The following is a 20,038-nucleotide window of genomic DNA, read 5'->3' on the forward strand; positions in this document are numbered from 1 at the left end:
TCGGGAGGGACCGAGTTTCGCTCGGGGTGGAGATCCCTGAGATCCGGATTAATATATGGAGAACCGGTCTGATCAGCGGGCCGGAGATCTCCCATAGGAGCCGCGTTACAGACAGCCCTGGATAACAAGGGGTTAACGTGGACCCTTTAACGCCAATGCTAACTCCATCACATACCCCCCAACAACAGGATGCTCAGCCATATCCCTGAGTGCCACTCCCAGGATGCTCAGCCATATGCCTGAGTACCACTCCCAGGATGCTCAGCCAGCTCCCTGAGTGCCACTCCCAGGATGCTCAGCCATTCCCCTGAGTGCCACTCCCAGGATGCTCAGCCATATTCCTGAGTGCCACTCCCAGGACGCCATTAATGCAGCTGCAGGAAATATCCCGCAAAGCAGAAAGTGAAAGTAACTCGGACTTTCGGACCTCAAGATGGCCGCCTGGAGACGGGGGATCCTGCTGATCCTGCACAGCCATGCCTGTGAGTACTGAGAGTGGGGCACTGGCTGTGAGTACTGAGTGTGGGGCACTGGCTGTGAGTACTGAGTGTGGACGTTGGCTGTGAGTGATGGGCGTGGGGCACTGGCTGTGGGATGCTGTCACTTGTTAACCCTGTCAGTGCCAAGCAGTGTGTGCATCTTTTCCTCAGAAAGTGGGGAATTATCATTATTATTACTATTATCATTATATTTTCATCATTATTATTATTATTACTACTATTGCTATTAGTATTATTACCATTATTAAGCCATTAAAGAATGAAATAGTAGAATGTCAGACATTATTAAAATGACATATAATTACAGTAATCCATAATGATATCAAAACAACCACATTTTCTTTATGCCGCCCGAAATAATAATAATAATAATAATAATACAATTTGATATTAATATTTGACATTTAATGCTTAATTTTCCACCAATATTCTGAAAACTATCGATTTATTCCTTATTTTTTTTAGTGGTCTGTCTTGTGAGTGCGGGGCTGGAGCTCGCGGCTCCGACGTCCCAGGCGTTCCGCTTAGGAGACGAGGCCCGCGTGCCGTGCACGGCCAAGGTCGACAAACCTCCCATAAACCTGCTGAACTTCGTGCTGTTCTGGGCCTTCCGAGGGCAAAATATTCTGAGGTTCGACAGCAAAGGGGTGGACGACATGTCGGAGCCGCGGAGGTTTTTTAAGGCCGAGGACGCCCGGACGGGAGACGTCTCTCTGCACATCCGTAACGTAACGTTGAGCGATGCCGGGACGTACAGGTGTACGGTCATCTACACCCCCGACAGACACGACAGGGACGTCCGCGTCACCGTCTATGGTAAGTGCCTAGGTCACTGATTTATATAGCACCATCATATTCCGCGGCGCTGTACAGAAACCTGTATTTCCATTAATTTGCCAAATTGGCCACCTGAAACCTGTCAGAGTGGAACAGCCTCCTAGCAGAGGTGGTAGAGGGTAATACAGTGAGGGGATTAAACATGCATGGGATAGACATACGGCTTCTGAATCTAAGACGAGACCACCGACTGATTAAGGTTTGAGTCTTTACAACGGGAGAAACGGGCGGACTCGACAGGGGCCGGATGAGGGCCGATCTGCCAAAAGGGGCTTCTACAAACAGCCCATGTAAAACAGCTTCAAGCATTGGAGGGCTGCACTAGTACCTTGAAGGCAGCAGGGTAGAAGGGGCAATTATTGGATAATTATTCCTGCAACCTGATATAGAAGGTGTGTGACCTACGAGGGGTGGGATACGAGACACATGACAGGTCATACTTAGTACTAATATGTTTGAAGACCCCCCTCCCACAGCATTCTGACTTCTGGTAGGTAAATCGTTATGGCAGATAATTGTTACCCCTCATTGGTTAATTGCCTCGGGGTAGCGCTTGTATTCAATGCGTGTGACGCCATCATGGATCGTGTTTCTGATGCCCCGCAGCTCTTCCAACCATCAAGACGCTGCAGACCCTGGAAAAGGGCGACGACACAACCACCGTGCTCTGCGAAGTCACCGGATTTTACCCCAAAGCCATCAGCGTGACTTTACTAAGCGATGGAAATGCCCTGAACGACACTGTTCTGACCCCGTTCGCGACCAACAGCGATGGCACCTTCAACGTCAACATTACCAAGACTTTCCGGAAGGACGAGAAGCCCAGGAGCTCATCGTGCGAAGTGAGACAGGAGTTCCTCACGCTGCCACTTACTAGAGAACTTACCCTGTTATACAAAGGTAAGGAGAACGACTTCTTAAGGCCCCTTCTCCCCAAATCTTCCTTACTCAAAGGCTCCTTTGTGGTTGTCCATCTTGGTGTAAAGCTGTTGCCCAGCAGAGGTGATTCCGTGCCAATTTCTCCTGGTCCCCAGTTGGCTTAATGACCATCGCTTGGCCATAAACCATTCCCAATATCCACCAACGCACTTCTGTAAAGTCACACACATGGTCCCAAGACAAATGGCCCCCATTACCCCATTGGGACACTCAAGGTCAACTCTTGATTCTCAACTCTTCCTTCTCGGAGACCGAAGGGGTGACCATCATCCAGCTTTCTTTCCCATTGACTCATCTCACAAATACCCTCACCTCCTTTGTGCCATGGTGGTTGTGTAAGGAGTCTCATCTGAATGCCTGGCTTGGGTCCAGCTTGGCCGGTAGCTTGCCCTGAGTCCACAGACCCGGGAGGGGGTATCATTAGTCAAATGGAGCCTTTCTTGAGCTTTAATAAGCTTTAATGTCAGGGTCGGTCCTCAAATAGCACCACAGGCAAGGAGCCTCTTTGTTGCCCCACACGCCGCCATGTCGTGGCTTTTTTTTTACACATTTATAACGCCTGAGTAGACATGGGAGTCTTGCGCTTGCCCTCAACGCATTGTGAGGGCTTCTACACATTGGCGGGTGGCTTGCTGGTGCCCCCTGGTCCAGTAACCCCAGGCAGTCTAAGACCGTGTGTCTATTAGAGGGTCGGTGGGATAACTTAGACCGGATCTATGGGTTCTATAATAAACCACATGGGGCGATAACCTCTCAATTTATTTTATTACCCCCCAGAGAAGGAGAGCTACACGACGGCTCTGGCGCTCGGGGTTGTCGCTGTTCTGGTTCTACTTGGAGTCGTCGCGTTTGTCTTCTGGCACAGAAAGAAAAGAGGTAAGAAGAAGATCCAAGAGCGCCTCCAAATGTCTGTTTCATGTGACGTTCTCCGGTCTTCACAATTTCTTTATCTTAAAAAATTAAAGGGTTTGGCGCCATATTTAAAATTAAATTAATTAACTAAAATTAATAAAAAATTAAATAGTTTAATAATAATAACAAATTTAAATTTAATCTTGAGAAGTAGAGATTTTATTTAACCATTAAATTAAACAATAGCTCAATCTGCTTTTGCTCAATGGTCCATTCCGTTGGTTTCTATGGCGATAAGACCATTTTAAATACTTTGCACCAATTTATTAGAATTTTTTTTAATTTAGCAGATAATGGCACATTCAGTGTTTTTGGTGAATATTGAGAATTGTTCGCGTCTCTGTGCTTTGCAGGCGGGAAGACGTTTGCCGTCGGCGATATCCAGGGGCCACCGACGTGGACTGCTGGAGAAAAGATGTCTCTCTGGTGCTCAGTGTCTGACTGCGCTCAGGACCCCGGGGTAAAATGGATTGTGACGGGGAAAGATGGGAGGCGCTTAGCGTTGATGGAGATGCCCTCGCTGGAGGCAGAAGACAAGGAGCCCCTCCTGTCCTCGGAGTATGCGGTGACCGGCGAGAAAAAGGAGAAACGCGGGAAAAAGGGAGTCTTTGATTTTATCAGCTCTCTGAACTTCATCCCGTCCGTATCGAGGCATTTGGGGTCGACCGTGGAATGCGTCGTCACCTGCGCCGGCAAAACCGAGGAGAGGACCTTTACCTGCATATCAGTTTATGGTAAAAAAAATACATTTTTAGATCCTAGAAACACGTCACATCTTTTAAAATTTCTGCCATCTTAAAATTACCCTGCTGGTAGGTCGGCCCCATCCGGCCCCCGTCTAGTCGCCCGTTTCTCCTGCTGTAAAGACTCAAACCTTAATCAGTCCTTGGTCTCGTCTTAGATTCAGGAGCCGTATGTCTATCCCGCGCATGTTTAATACCTTCACTGTATTGCCCTCTACCACCTCTGCTGGGAGGCTGTTCCACTTATCTACCACCCTCTCAGTAATATAAACCTTCCTTACACCACGTCTAAGCCTCTGCCCCTTTGGTTTTAGACCCGAAAATTCATCTCCCGTCAGGCTGTACCTGCCTGGGGTCAAAGTCTGGGTATTAATGCATACAGTGCCCTGATATTTACCCCAGTGGTACCAAAAACCACCTTAAATACCCTTCTTAATTACAAAACCCACTCTATTGTCTTTCAGCGAAGCCGCAATTCAGTGATCCGATCAACCTCAGGGCCAGCGACGCAGGAGATGTCCAGCTCTGCCTGAACCTGCGGGGATTTTACCCCCAAGGTATCGACGTCACCTGGAGCTGCGACGGGGAGCAGTCTCAAGACAAATTCACGACCAATCACGACGGCACTTTTAACCTTAAGAGCAAACGAAAGATTCCCGCCGATCGCTTCAAAGACCCCGCTTTCAAAGCCTCTGTAACGTGGGATCACGTGTCAATGGCCGCGCCGGAAGCCAGGGAGATCTCTGCGAGAGGTAACGGTCTAAATCTTATCAGACGGGTTCTAATGTTCCGAGACTTCCTCCCCAGCGCGCTGGGCACGTTCTCCTGAGTGCTGGGCACGGTCTCCTGACTGCTGGGCACGGTCTCCTGACTGCTGGGCGCTGTCTCCTGACTGCTGGGCACGGTCTCCTGACTGCTGGGCACGGTCTCCTGACTGCTGGGCACGGTCTCCTGACTTGGGCTCTCCGTATCCTTTCAGACCTCCATTGGCGTCCGGAAATTGAAGGCGTCTCCGTCCAAAAGACTCCCGGCGGCGACCGCGTGGAACTGAGCTGTAAAATCTCCAACGTCTTCCCCGACGTCCTCGCCGTCAAGTGGTTTGAGAAGAGGAACGGCGGCCGCGAGATCCCCGTGACGGACGGCGAGAAGTTCACGTTTCTGGAGGTCACGAAGGAGAGAGGCCCCGATCGCACCTTCACCTACGGCTCGGTGGTGGTTTGCGATAAATCTCAGATTCTGGATCGGGAGTTTATCTGTCGCGTGGAACATCCCAGTCTGCAAAAGCCAATTCAGGCCAGTACAGGACCACTACAACTAACTGGTATGTAAGCTTTTACTGGTAGCTGGGGCCGGAGAGATATTGTTGAAGGTCCTGCTATCTCCGTCCTCCACAGAGCGGAGAGGTGTCCAGCTGCCTATTGGTCTTTTTACCAATTATTTTATTTTTTTCACAGATTTGATGACCTTCGTTATCAATAACATCCAGGGGCCGCCGGTTTTGTACGTTGGAGAAAAAGTCACTCTGTATTGTGCTGCTTCTTACTGCACCAAGGACGTCGTGGTGACTTGGCTCGTGGCCGAAGCCGATGGCCCAGCGCAGGAGATCTCAGAGGTTCGGTTAGGAGAGGACAACCGACGAGGTCTTCTCGCGTCCGGCGTGTACGCGGCGGTCAGGGAGAGGACGGATCCGTCGGACAAAGATGGACTCCATGATGTTACCACCTCTCTAAGCTTCACGCCGTCCATTTCCAAACACAAGAACGTATCGCTGACCTGCAGGGTGGTCTGCAGCGGGAAGTCCAAAGAAAAAACATTTCACCCTAAAATACTATATGGTACGTTTATAATGTTTGTGGAAGAATAAGCGCCCGTTACTGATGACCAATGAGGTAACAAAAACATTAATTCATTAATAAAGATTAATATTATTAATTACCAAATTTAGCCAAAACTCTTTAATCTATATTCCATGTCATGAATATATTATTTTATATTTTTATATATTTATTATTATTATATATTTATGAATAATTAATAATTACAATAGAATTAGGAATTATGTATAATAAAAAAAAATAATATTCAAAAAGGCTAATGAAGTCCGTTCCTCCATAGACTTTCATTAGTCAGAGAGTCTGTCTGGGTGATTAAGACTGAGCCATTCTATTGTTGCCCACAGGCAGTGCGATAAGGAGTCGGGGTGTTTGTCTAGTAGATCGGGGCTCAGATAACAGAGCGAGAACAAATGTTTTTAACCTGATGTTGTTGATTAAGTGGAGGGAGTTCTGATTGCTATGGCAACGGATCGTAACCGTCGATCATTATTTTTCAGCCAGACCAAAAGCCCCGGGTCCTGTGGGGTTCCGTCTTTGCGGCAGCCGGGAGGTGATCTGCTCCTTGGACATTCAAGGATTTTACCCACAAAATATCGAGGTAAAGTGGGGGGAGAATTTTGATTCAGCGGAACATTTGAGACCCAACGGGCTGACCTACGACCTCCGCAGCGAATGTAAAGTCGCCGGCGATCTCTTCACGGATCCCAATTTCAAGGTGAAGGTGTCTTGGAAGCACGATTCCATGAGCGGCTGGGAAAGCAAACAGCTGTCGGCGAGAGATGAAGGTAACGGCGGCCCGGCACCGGAATAGTTTTTTTTCTGACCTTTTTTTGTATCGGAAATGATATATTTCTCCATTTTAATTTATTTTCATTTTTAGGTTTTCCTTGGCGACCTCAAATCGAAGACATTCTCGTCCCGAACGTGTTTAATAAGCGCTCGGCCGCCCTGACGTGCGCGATTTCACGCTTTTTCCCCAGTAATCTGCAAGTGAATTGGTTGAGAAAGGAGAAAGATCACGAATTCCTTGTGACCCACGGTGAAAAATACAGAATCTCCAACGTTACCACGGAGAGGGCGGCCGATCACACCTACTCGTGCACATCGTGTTTAATGTTCACGCCGTCCGTGAAAACAGAGCAGGGGGCCGAGTTTGTCTGCGTCGTGGATCATCCGAGTTTAGAAAAGTCCGTACGTAAGAGCACCGGGGCCCTGCGCATGCAAGGTGAGTATTTCGGGGTGACATTATTAGTGAATTAATTCCATATTTACAATAAAAAGATCATAAAAATGTAACATGCGGGCTCTCCTATCCAGCTGTCGGCTGCTCTGTCGTCATGGGCTACCGTCGGTCTTAAAGTGCCATTTATTCCGTCATTTATACCCCTGGATGTTCTGCTTTTACCCCTTTTGGAGGCATCCGGTGTATCTGATAGACCCCCCCCTCTCTGTAATAGATCCCCTCCTGTGCTGTGAATGAAATCTCCGCTCAGCGGACGGCCTGTTATATCAGCCCCGCACATATTTATGCACCCATTGTACAGCGTTGTGGAATATGATGGCGCTATATGAAACAATCAATAATAATTTAGATGGCGTTACAGTATCGAGTCTTTTGGAGAACGCTGACAGTGTCGGATTATTCTGATTGGCCGTTATATAAATTCTTTTAAGGTTTCCCAGACGTGAAGAACATTCTGTATTCCGGAGACAGAGCCGCTTTGGACGTGGAGGGCTTTTACCCGCGGGAAATCGTCATTTCTTGGAAAGTGGATTCCGGAGACGAGAGCCGGGCGGTCCCCTCATCCAGTGAGTTCGAAAAAAACGAAGACGGGACTTTTAAGGTCTCGAGTACCTGCGACTTGAAGACGGTGGATCTGAGTGGAGACGGGCCACATACTCTGACAGCCACGGTGGAGCATGAAACGGTGGAGAGTCCCATCCGCAAGAGCATCAGTTTGGCGAGAAACGGTAAAGAGAAAAAACATTTGTATGATTCTCGCTCTGTTATCTGATCCCCGATCTACTAAACACCCCGACTCCTTATCATACTGCCTGTGGGGGACAATAGAATGACTTAGTCTTAATCACTGGCCAACATTACTGTATACAGCGCTGGGGGTTATATTATTGTATACAGTGCTGGGGGGTTATATTACTGTATACAGCACTGGGGGTTATTACTATATACAGCGCTGGGGGTTATATTACTGTATACAGCGCTGGGGGTTATATTACTGTATACAGCGCTGGGGGGTTATATTACTGTATACAGTGCTGGGGGGGTTATATTACTGTATACAGTGCTGGGGGTTATATTACTGTATACAGCACTGGGGGTTATTACTATATACAGCGCTGGGGGTTATATTACTGTATACAGCACTGGGGGTTATATTACTGTATACAGTGCTGGGGGGTTATATTACTGTATACAGCGCTGGGGGTTATATTACTGTATACAGCGCTGGGGGGTTATATTACTGTATACAGCCAGGTTATTATATTACTGTATACAGCGCTGTGGGTTATATTACTGTATACAGCGCTGGGGGTTATATTACTGTATACAGCGCTGGGGGGTTATATTACTGTATACAGCGCTGTGGGTTATATTACTGTATACAGCGCTGGGGGTTATATTACTGTATACAGCGCTGTGGGTTATATTACTGTATACAGCGCTGTGGGTTATATTACTGTATACAGCGCTGGGGGGGTTATATTACTGTATACAGCGCTGGGGGTTATATTACTGTATACAGCGCTGGGGGTTATATTACTGTATACAGCGCTGGGGGTTATATTACTGTATACAGCGCTGGGGGTTATATTACTGTATACAGTGCTGGGGGTTATATTACTGTATACAGCGCTGGGGGTTATATTACTGTATACATCGCTGGGGGTTATATTACTGTATACAGCGCTGGGGGTTATATTACTGTATACAGTGCTGGGGTTATTACTGTATACAGTGCTGGGGTTATTACTGTATACAGCGCTGGGGTTATATTACTGTATACAGTGCTGGGGGTTATATTACTGTATACAGCGCTGGGGGTTATATTACTGTATACAGCGCTGGGGGTTATATTACTGTATACAGGGCTGAGGGGTTTTATTACTGTATACAGTGCTGGGGGTTATATTACTGTATACAGCGCTGGGGGGTTATATTACTGTATACAGCGCTGGGGGTTATATTACTGTATACAGGGCTGAGGGGTTTTATTACTGTATACATTGTTGGGGGTTATATTACTGTATACAGTGCTGGGGGGTTATATTACTGTATACAGCGCTGGGGGGTTATATTACTGTATACAGTGCTGGGGGTTATATTACTGTATACAGCGCTGGGGGTTATATTACTGTATACAGCGCTGGGGGTTATATTACTGTATACAGCGCTGGGGGTTATATTACTGTATACAGCGCTGGGGGTTATATTACTGTATACAGTGCTGGGGGTTATATTACTGTATACAGTGCTGGGGGTTATATTACTGTATACAGCGCTGGGGGTTATATTACTGTATACAGTGCTGGGGGGTTATATTACTGTATACAGCGCTGGGGGGTTATATTACTGTATACAGCACTGGGGGTTATATTACTGTATACAGTGCTGGGGGTTATATTACTGTATACAGCGCTGGGGGGTTATATTACTGTATACAGCGCTGGGGGGTTATATTACTGTATACAGTGCTGGGGGTTATATTACTGTATACAGTGCTGGGGGGTTATATTACTGTATACAGCGCTGGGGGTTATATTACTGTATACAGTGCTGGGGGTTATATTACTGTATACAGCGCTGGGGGTTATATTACTGTATACAGCGCTGGGGGTTATATTACTGTATACAGTGCTGGGGGTTATATTACTGTATACAGTGCTGGGGGTTATATTACTGTATACAGTGCTGGGGGTTATATTACTGTATACAGCACTGGGGGTTATATTACTGTATACAGCGCTGGGGGTTATATTACTGTATACAGTGCTGGGGGTTATATTACTGTATACAGCGCTGGGGGGTTATATTACTGTATACAGTGCTGGGGGTTATATTACTGTATACAGCGCTGGGGGTTATATTACTGTATACAGCGCTGGGGGTTATATTACTGTATACAGCGCTGGGGGTTATATTACTGTACACAGCGCTGGGGGTTATATTACTGTATACAGTGCTGGGGGGTTATATTACTGTATACAGTGCTGGGGGTTATATTACTGTATACAGCGCTGGGGGTTATATTACTGTATACAGCGCTGGGGGTTATATTACTGTATACAGTGCTGGGGGTTATATTACTGTATACAGTGCTGGGGGTTATATTACTGTATACAGCGCTGGGGGGTTATATTACTGTATACAGTGCTGGGGGTTATATTACTGTATACAGCGCTGGGGGTTATATTACTGTATACAGCGCTGGGGGTTATTACTGTATACAGCGCTGGGGGTTATTACTGTATACAGCGCTGGGGGGTTATATTACTGTATACAGCGCTGGGGGTTATATTACTGTATACAGCGCTGGGGGGTTATATTACTGTATACAGTGCTGGGGGTTATATTACTGTATACAGCGCTGGGGGGTTATATTACTGTATACAGCGCTGGGGGGTTATATTACTGTATACAGCACTGGGGGTTATATTACTGTATACAGCGCTGGGGGTTATATTACTGTATATAGCGCTGGGGGGTTATATTACTGTATACAGCACTGGGGGTTATATTACTGTATACAGCGCTGGGGGTTATTACTGTATACAGCGCTGGGGTTATATTACTGTATACAGTGCTGGGGGTTATATTACTGTATACAGCGCTGGGGTTATATTACTGTATACAGCGCTGGGGGGTTATATTACTGTATACAGCGCTGGGGGGTTATATTACTGTATACAGTGCTGGGGGGTTATATTACTGTATACAGTGCTGGGGGTTATATTACTGTATACAGCGCTGGGGGTTATATTACTGTATACAGTGCTGGGGGTTATATTACTGTATACAGCGCTGGGGTTATATTACTGTATACAGCGCTGGGGGGTTATATTACTGTATACAGCGCTGGGGGGTTATATTACTGTATACAGTGCTGGGGGGTTATATTACTGTATATAGCGCTGGGGGGTTATATTACTGTATACAGCGCTGGGGGTTATATTACTGTATACAGCGCTGGGGGTTATATTACTGTATACAGCGCTGGGGGTTATATTACTGTATACAGCGCTGGGGGGTTATATTACTGTATACAGTGCTGGGGGTTATATTACTGTATACAGCGCTGGGGGTTATATTACTGTATACAGCGCTGGGGGTTATATTACTGTATACAGCGCTGGGGGGTTATATTACTGTATACAGCGCTGGGGGTTATTACTGGATTCTGGTATTTTAACTATTTTTTTGTTGTATTTTTTAAGCAGAGAAAAAGGCCGAAGCTCCGTTGTTGATTGGTCTGCAGGACGTAACAATTATTTCCGAGCTTCCAAAGGAAAATTCCGTTCTTGAGTCTCATCTTGCGAACCAACAGACAGGTTTGTCCGGTGATGAAAAAATTATTCTATTTTTCTAGGCTTTGTTTTGGGGGGGGGGATCCTGTACTCAGATGATAAACGATATTTGCTTTGCAGAACAGCACATGCGGTTTATCGTGAACGCAATTCAGGGGCCGGCTAGCTGGACGCACGGGGAAAAGGTCTTTCTATACTGCACGGCTTCCTATTGCCCCAAGGACGTCGCGGTTTCCTGGGCCATAACGGGGGGCGACGGAGGGTCTCGGAAACCGGAACCTATGCCGTCCACGGAACATACTGAGCCTTCGGACGTAGAGGGTCTCTTTAATGTAAGCAGCTCCCTGACGCTGATCCCATCTGTCCAAAAACACGCGGAGGCCGCCGTCAGCTGCCGGTTTGTGGGTGACAAAAAAACGAAGGAAAAAACATTCCGGCCAAAGTCTATTCACGGTAGGTGAAACGCAACGGGAATCATTTAAGTCTGGAGCAAACATAACGAGCGACTTTGATTGTCACCAATTATTCTCACCACTGATTGGCTGCTTAAGGCAGCCAATCAGTGGCAACAAAACTCTCCATTCAAACTCAGTGAGAGCTCTTTCTGCACATGGGCAAGGAGGTCTCTTATTAGACCCCCTATAGATGCGACCGGCGGTAAGAACCGTGTGTCGGTATTTGTGTTCGGCCAAATACATTTCTTGAATGGGTAATAGCGGTGTGGGGGGGGGCAAATGCATATATGGGGGGGCAGGTAAATCTTTAGCTTTAAGGTATATATATATATGATGGCTGGAGTGTACTTTGTACTTTGTACACTTTTTTTGCCAGGGTTTACGGTTTAATATTTGACATTTGAGACATTTGTTAAAGATGTTCATGTAACGCTATTGTAATGGGTTAAAAAGGATAGAATGTACTAATATCCCTATTTTCTTCTAGCAAAACCAACAGCGACCAAGCCGATAAACGTGAGCCTCAGTAAATCAGGAGATGTTACCTACCTGCTGGGCCTGGAGCATTTTTACCCAAAAGATATCAAGATTGGGTGGACTTGCGGAGTAGGAGAGCCGCAGGAGAACGTTATATCCCAAGAGGAATTCCACGAAAACAGCGATTCCACATACAGCGTTCAGACTAAATTAACCATTTCTGGTGACAGGTTCAGGAATTCAGAATTTAAAGTGTGTGTTTCCTGGCGCCACGACTCCATGGAGAGCTGGGAATCCATGGAAACGGACGCAAAGGATCCCGGTAAGGTTTCTAATCGTTTTCGTTCCAGACTAAAATTCCTAGTTTTAACACCCAAAACAAAATAATAATTATTATAAAAAAATTATAATAATAATTACAATAAGACCAAAAAATAATATTTTTTATTTTATAATAATAATAATAATAATAATTATTATTATTATTATGATGAAAAATCACAATTTAGAGAAAATTCTCTATCTCTTCCACCTTTTACATTTGTGGTAAAATCATTACTGAAGAACCGAACGGTTCCATTAACTTGCTTGCAAATAAACAGAATCAACAATCATTTGTCTGGAATTTAACCCTGAGGCATATTTTTGAGATTTTATTAGAAAAATGAAAAATAAAGAATGCATCATTTACGGAGATTTATTTTATTGAGATTTCATTTAAGTAAATAATGCAATTTATTTTATTAAACAGGTAACACTTACAGAATTTGTCTTTTTTTCATATAGAATTTAAATGGAGACCAGAAATCCAAGAAATCCCTGTTTCCGGCATATTTTTATTCAAAAGTGTCACTTTCCAGTACAATATCTCGAAGTATTTCCCTGATATCCTTACGGTGAACTGGTTTAAGAAGGAGAACGGAAAAGACGACTTGGTTCCTGTTACCAACCTTGATAAGTACCGGATCCCGGCGCTCAGCCCCCGGCAGCAGCCCGACGGCTCGTACAGCTGTGAGGCATGCCTGATATACACCCCATCCCTGATCTCGGAGCAAGGAATAGAATTCATCTGCAGAGTGGAACATCCCAGCCTGACTGGACCAACAGAGAAGAGGACTGGACCATTACAAGTCAGAGGTGGGTGCTTTATGGATAGGCAGGTAGACACGAGATCGGAACGGGGGGGGGGGTCAGCCAAACATCTAAAGAGGAAATTGGAAAGGGCGTCTTATGGAAAAGGTTTAAAGGCGCCCAATAAAGCTTTCCTAAAATTGGTATTAAAATGATGCGTCCAGAAGATAAAAGATCATAAATATAATAAATGATAACCCGTCGCTAACTGAATAATCCCAGAGAAGCCGCCGGTATCGAGCGTCGGGCTGAGCAGGAAGTCGCGTTACAATGTATCACATCCGCGGAATCTTTCCATGACATAGACCAACGATGATCGATAATAAAGCGTCATCTCTCCATGATGAAGAAGCTCAATAAGTGATTTAAAATAGCATTAAAACTTCTGGAACGTTCTACGGTATGCAGCCCCCACGCTGTCGTTAAACGTCACACCATGACAAATAATCCTTTTTTTTTCTTTTTCTGAGACAGAAATATTATTAGTATTAATAAATTATTATTATTATTAATATTTTAAATGTTAATTTTAACCCTATTTTTTCATTCTATCGGTTAATGCAAAGTTAGTTGTTTTTTTTTGGTGACAGAAACTTCTTATTCAGTAATGTTATCTTATTATATTTATATTTTTTTTTCAGCCGTTCCTAAAATCCAGCCATTAAAAGTCATTGTTGATGACGCGGGGGAGATCCAGTTATCCCTGGAGATGCAGAGTTTTTATCCTAAAGACGTCCAGATCGAGTGGTCTGTCCAAGCCCACCATTCTCATCACGCGCTGGAGTCGCGGGAGCAGTTTGTGGATAATTCAGATTTAACCTGCGGTCTCATAAGTCGATGTAACGTCTCCGGGGGCTTCTTCACGGACCCCGACGTTAGCGTATTGGTGAACTGGAAACGGAATTCAAGTCAGGATTCTGAAACCCACCACTTATTTTGGAAATATCCAGGTAAGGAGGAGAGTTTGAGTAACGACTCAAACCAAGCGGGTAGTTTGATAACAACCTGGAGCTGAATGGATCCAGGTGGGGGAACCGAAATATTAGAAATCTGCCAACCAATGGCTGCACAGAAGATTCTGGAGTCGCATTCCCTTTCTCCAGAAGGTCCATGGGGTCTTCATTATGAAGAAACAACCCGTCAGCTTGGCCTTCAAGGAGGTCTGAGTGGACCCAGTGGTTAACACGGGAAAGGTCTTTTTGACCGGTTTCTTGGACCCCCCCCGGAGGAGATCGCTATTTAAGACAATACTTTGCTTTTCTCCATTTCATAGATTTTCCGTGGCGCCCGCAGATAGGAGAGATCGCGGTTCCAAACCTTTGGGTCGGCCGGGAAGTGGCACTGAGCTGCACAATCTCTCGCTGTCTCCCAAGTACCGTCTCAGCCGAATGGTTCTCGAAGCCCCGGGGTCTCGATGATTTGTTTCCAGTGAGGGACGATACGATGCACGCGATTCCGGGAATGAAGATCGAGAGGGAGAGCGAGAGTTCTTTCTCCTGTACGGCGTTTCTAACTTTCCTGCCCACTTCAGACGCCACCGACGGACACGAGTTCATCTGCCGTGTCCATCACCCAGGACTTCAGAAGCCAATCGAGAGGACGACCGGAGCACTGCGGCTAATGCGTGAGTCTCCATCGGCCGAGCGCTACAGCAACCAAAATATTGCAGAGTTTGTAGCTGCATCGCTTTCAAGAACCCAGAAGTCTCTTCTTGAGACGTCACGGTGAATTTAGGTGCAGCCGGTACCTGGGATCAGGTGGATCAGCTCAAAACCTCTCTCATTTAATAATTTCATTACGAATCCGGGATCAGTGACATTATTCCCAGTATCCTTCATCGCCCGCACCCTGCCCAGGATTAAATTATTGAATCCTACAAAAATGTATCATTTTTTCAGGGAATGCTTTATTGTCATGTGACACATACGCAGTCACTGATTGGTCGGTGGCCAATCAGTTTATCCTTTAAAAGAATACAATTAACATATATTGTTCATTTAGTTCCTGATATAGAAATTTACACGAGAATTTGATGCCATTTTGTTCCGTTATCCGTGGAATTTTTGTCGTCGCACATTGTAGCAAAATTGTTTCCAAAAATGTAACTTTTTTTTAAAGGAATCCATTCATAGAATTTAATATTTTTTTACTTATAATTTTAGATAGAAAGTCTGATTTATTTTTCTCTACTGCTTGTTCCTTTTAGAAACAGAAGCAGCCAATATGGTGACCGAGACAGATGGTGTTAAGTGTCTACCAGCCGTGACCACTGAGAAGGTGGTAGATAAGTGGAACAGCGTCCCAGCAGAAGTGGCAGAGGGTAATACAGTGAGGGTATTAAACATGCATGGGATAGACATACGGCTCCTGAATCTAAGACGAGACCAACGACTGATTAAGGTTTGAGTCTTTACAGCAGGAGAAAGGGGCGACTAGACGGGGGCCGGATGGGGCCGATCTGCCGAAAGAGGCTTCCTCTTTAAACGTTCTGGCTGTTAAAAAAAGGGATATGTCAGTGTCCAGGAGGATAGATAAAGAGTAGACTGAGATGAACTTGATGGGGAACGGATTCTGATCGGGGGAGGGGGGGTTGTTGGGTTTTTTTGTTTTTTTTCTGTAAAGATCACGAAGATTCCGCCGGAAGCTGCATTAAATCAACACAATTCTCCGCAGGTATGGAGTGCGACGCGGAAACCCCTCGTTCCAAGCCTTTCCGGAAAAACGCCTCCTCCGCGCGCAGGAATTCAGGTCAGCTGCGTAATATTAATGAATAGAACATGCGCGGCGATGTATTTTCACGTATTACACAATCCGGTGACATCACCTCCCGTGCGCTAAACAGAGATTGATGAACGAAAAGTACAATCGACAGAGTGCGTTCATCAATTGGTTTAAAAGCTACGATGTAACCCTCGCTCTGCCTGCCGTCTCTGTTAAAGCAGGGAGGTTGGCGGGCGGTCGAGGGGGATCTCGGGTCGCGCCAGGAGTCAGGGGTAGAGCCAAAGGGAGAGCGGGCGACATCTGCGCAACCTGATAACTTATGTTTCATTTTCATCTTAAATAGAGCCACAAAAAGTGAAAACTGAGCGAGTTTTGCCCAAACCTCAGAAGAGGAAGAGATCAGACGAGGCGGACGCAGGTGAGAGATTTCTGCCCACGCCAGCCTCAGACACTCCAACAAGCGCCACGGGGGCAGTGGGAGGAATAACCAACAACCCATGATGGCATCGGAAGGGATCTGCGCCACCATCTACCCCCATATCCTTCAGAACGCCCAAACGTATCATTATTATTAACTGATTAAATTTTTGTGAAGGATGTATTTTGGGGGAAACTGTAGTTTTTTCGCTTCAGTGTTGGATTCTGCTGATCTGGCGCTAATGCCAGAAGTGTGAAGACAGTAAATGGGAGGAACAGGTATGCTAGGTGTAAAGCGACACGGCCGTTCAGAAGTGTGGGGTCACTGAGAAATGTTCTTGTTTTTGAAAGAAAAGCACAAATCCAGCACGGACGGGGTTAATGTTGTAAATGACTATTGTAGCTGGAAACGGCTGTTTTTTATGGAATCTCTTCATAGGCATCCAGAGGCCCTTTATCACTCCCATCACTCCTGTGTTCTAATGGCCCATTATCACTCCCATCACTCCTGTGTTCCAGTGGCCCTTTATCACTCCCATCACTCCTGCACTCCAATGGCCCTTTATCACTCCCATCACTCCTGTGTTCCAGTGGCCCTTTATCACTCCCATCACTCCTGCGCTCCAATGGCCCTTTATCACTCCCATCACTCCTGCACTCCAATGGCCCTTTATCACTCCCATCACTCCTGTGTTCCAATGGCCCTTTATCACTCCCATCACTCCTGTGCTCCGACGGCCCTTTATCACTCCCATCACTCCTGTGCTCCGACGGCCCTTTATCACTCCCATCACTCCTGTGCTCCGACGGCCCTTTATCACTCCCATCACTCCTGTGCTCCGACGGCCCTTTATCACTCCCATCACTCCTGTGTCCCAATGGCACGTTGTGTTCGCTGAGCCAAGTTTAAGTTTAAAAGGCTAATTAACCCTTTTGTAATTACGTTACAGCCAGAAATGTCCTTGTTTTCCATAAAAACAGCCGAGTGACCCCAAACTTTTAAACGGTTGCGTACGTCTAAATTTCACAGCTTTAGGGTGGGGGTGGGGGTGAAGGAGTCAGTCGTTTGGATAAGAGGTAGTGGAGACAGGTTCCCAGTGTCCCAAAAGTGGGAAGCGGTGGACGGGGTGCTTCATGGGTTGTTCCCCTGCTTGGAAAGACGGAAAAGCCACTTTTCCCTTTTTTTGTTTACGTTTTCAGAATCCTTGACTGAGAAACGGAAGAAAGACTGCGAGGAAGACTCGCCACTGAGCGACGACAACGAAGACGATCAAGCCGAAGACGATATGGACACAAACTGAGGCAGAAGCAAGAATCTACTAAATTGTGATTCTCTGAAAGGACGTTCCGTGTATAACAGCCTGAGATGACCACCTTTTTCAAACGAAATTCAGAAAAGTTCCAGCCGGAGGAGCCGGAAGAACCCTCAGTATCTCATGACGTATTTTTCATTATATTATGTATTTTTGATCACTCTGTTCCGTTGGAGATACTGAAGTCTCAATCAGAGGACCGAAAATGAGGACGCCTGGTCGTTTGAGCTCCTCGGGGGCTCGTTAACGGACGCTTGTTCATTTTATCCTCCTTCATCTCTCATTTAGTGGTTTCTATTCCCTGTAAGACGTACCCCCCCATTCCCTCCCGTTCTAATTCCCGTCCATCGGATATGTTCCACTTAATTCAAGCTTTTCACACCTGCATCATGAGTTGGGGAATGTCGGTTTATACACTGGGGGGGGGATTCGGGGAGTAACGGGGGGGACGCTGGTCACGTTTCACAGGATCACGTTCTGTACAGAAGATGATGGCGAGAAACGTATTTAATTCCTACTTTTCCACAAAAAAATAAAATATAGTAAAATAGAAGAACTGGACATTTAGTGAAAGGAACGCCTCGGTTAGAGAGACGGTGAGCTCCGCAGGGGAGGGAAGGCGGTGGAGCGCGAGCAGTCGATTGGATTTTAGTATTTAAGCCTCTGGGGTCCTCTGCTTGCTCACAGTTCTTGTTACCCATTCCTGTCCTTCCATGCCTGGTTCCTGCCCCGCTGGTCACCTTGGCTGGCTGGTCCTGGCCACGTCGGTCTCTTCAGTCCTTCCGCCTACTGACCTTGGCCAGTCCTGTCCGCACTCCGGTCCCTTTCGCTTCTGACCATAACCCCCTTGACTGACCTCAGCTTTCCCAAGCCTCCTTCCTGCTTCTTACCGCTCGTTATAAGCCTTGCGGGGCCACGGCCTCCTCGCAAAGGGTTCCAGCTCCCAGTTCTTAAAGCCGACTCCTTAACATACTGCCTGTGGGAAACAATAGAATGGCTCAGTCTTAATCACCCAAATAGAACCTGTCAAGGTCAGGACTACTTGCCAAGCCGTGACTGTGTGGAGGGCGTGGGCATGAAGGGGTTAATAGCACCAGGCCTCTGGATTTACCAGGCCTCTGGATCAACCCACCCCGGGCAACCAACATATATATATATATATCCTGTAAAACTTAATAACAATACGGTAACGTGTTATCCTCTCTTCGGGTTTGTGGATATCGATACTAGAGCCCAAAGACAGACTTGGATTATGAATATTTTAATAACAAAAAGACAAAGATTACACAGTGCCAGAATTACAAAAAACAAGACATACAAAAGAAAAATAAAACAGCAAACATTTCTTAAAAACAATGGGACTTAAACACAGGACCCTCACTCACGAGTTTCTCCAATACGCAGGACCCTCACTCACGAGTTTCTCCAATACGCAGGACCCTCACTCACGAGTTTCTCCAATACGCAGGACCCTCACTCACGAGTTTCTCCAATACGCAGGACCCTCACTCACGAGTTTCTCCAATACGCAGGAGCCTCACTCACGAGTTTCTCCAATACGCAGGACCCTCACTCACGAGTTTCTCCAATACGCAGGACCCTCACTCACGAGTTTCTCCAATACGCAGGACCCTCACTCACGAGTTTCTCCAATACGCAGGACCCTCACTCACGAGTTTCTCCAATAAGCAGGACCCTCACTCACGAGTTTCTCCAATACGCAGGACCCTCACTCACGAGTTTCTCCAATACGCAGGACCCTCACTCACGAGTTTCTCCAATAAGCAGGCCTGTGGGAACTCCTTAAGTCCAGACGGTTCTTACGATGTTGTTCCGATCAGAGTATATCATGGAGTTCTGCTTTGAGGTCGCTGCATTGTCCCTAAATCAGACTTTTGCAAGCAAACGCCCCTCTGACCACATGACTGATTATATGACACCATCCCCAAGAATCGGGTCCCATCTTTGATGTGCCAATAAGTTATGGTGGGGTAAAGGTGATGGAAACCCCCCCACTTAAGATAGGAATGGAATTCCTAAAACTAAGGGTCCTTATCTGTTAGGCCATGAATCACCACAGGGGTCCTTTGGGAAGATGACACCTCTAGCCAGAACAGATACAGAGGTCATTCACAAAGAAACACATTAAATCAACCTCAGATTAACTCATTGAGTGCTGAAACAAAGAAACTAACCACCTCTGCTGGGTTACCC

At 46.2% G+C, this 20,038-nt stretch overlaps 1 protein-coding gene across 2 annotated transcripts; it reads left to right on the top strand.

The window, feature by feature from the left end:
* Nucleotides 1–232: 232 nt before the first annotated feature.
* Nucleotides 233–18,380, top strand: LOC128501401 (uncharacterized). Of its 2 annotated transcripts, none has more exons than XM_053470851.1 (21): nt 233–482; nt 966–1,316; nt 1,944–2,237; nt 3,054–3,152; nt 3,542–3,922; nt 4,396–4,683; nt 4,911–5,252; nt 5,386–5,766; nt 6,264–6,551; nt 6,647–6,991; nt 7,441–7,737; nt 11,221–11,334; nt 11,431–11,763; nt 12,253–12,564; nt 13,029–13,379; nt 14,015–14,323; nt 14,647–14,997; nt 15,580–15,693; nt 16,047–16,121; nt 16,438–16,512; nt 17,712–18,380. In XM_053470851.1, the coding sequence occupies exons 1-21, from the start codon at nt 434–436 to the stop codon at nt 17,810–17,812; spliced, it is 5,250 nt and encodes a 1,749-aa protein (XP_053326826.1). In that variant the 5' UTR covers nt 233–433; the 3' UTR covers nt 17,813–18,380. The 2 variants fall into 2 exon arrangements, with proteins under 2 accessions (XP_053326826.1, XP_053326827.1); XM_053470852.1 differs by having other exon boundaries at nt 11,224–11,334.
* The last annotated feature ends 1,658 nt before the right edge of the window (nt 18,381–20,038 follow it).

The sequence above is a fragment of the Spea bombifrons genome, chromosome 7 (assembly GCF_027358695.1).
Source record: "Spea bombifrons isolate aSpeBom1 chromosome 7, aSpeBom1.2.pri, whole genome shotgun sequence".
NCBI classification, from domain to species: Eukaryota; Metazoa; Chordata; class Amphibia; order Anura; family Pelobatidae; genus Spea; species Spea bombifrons.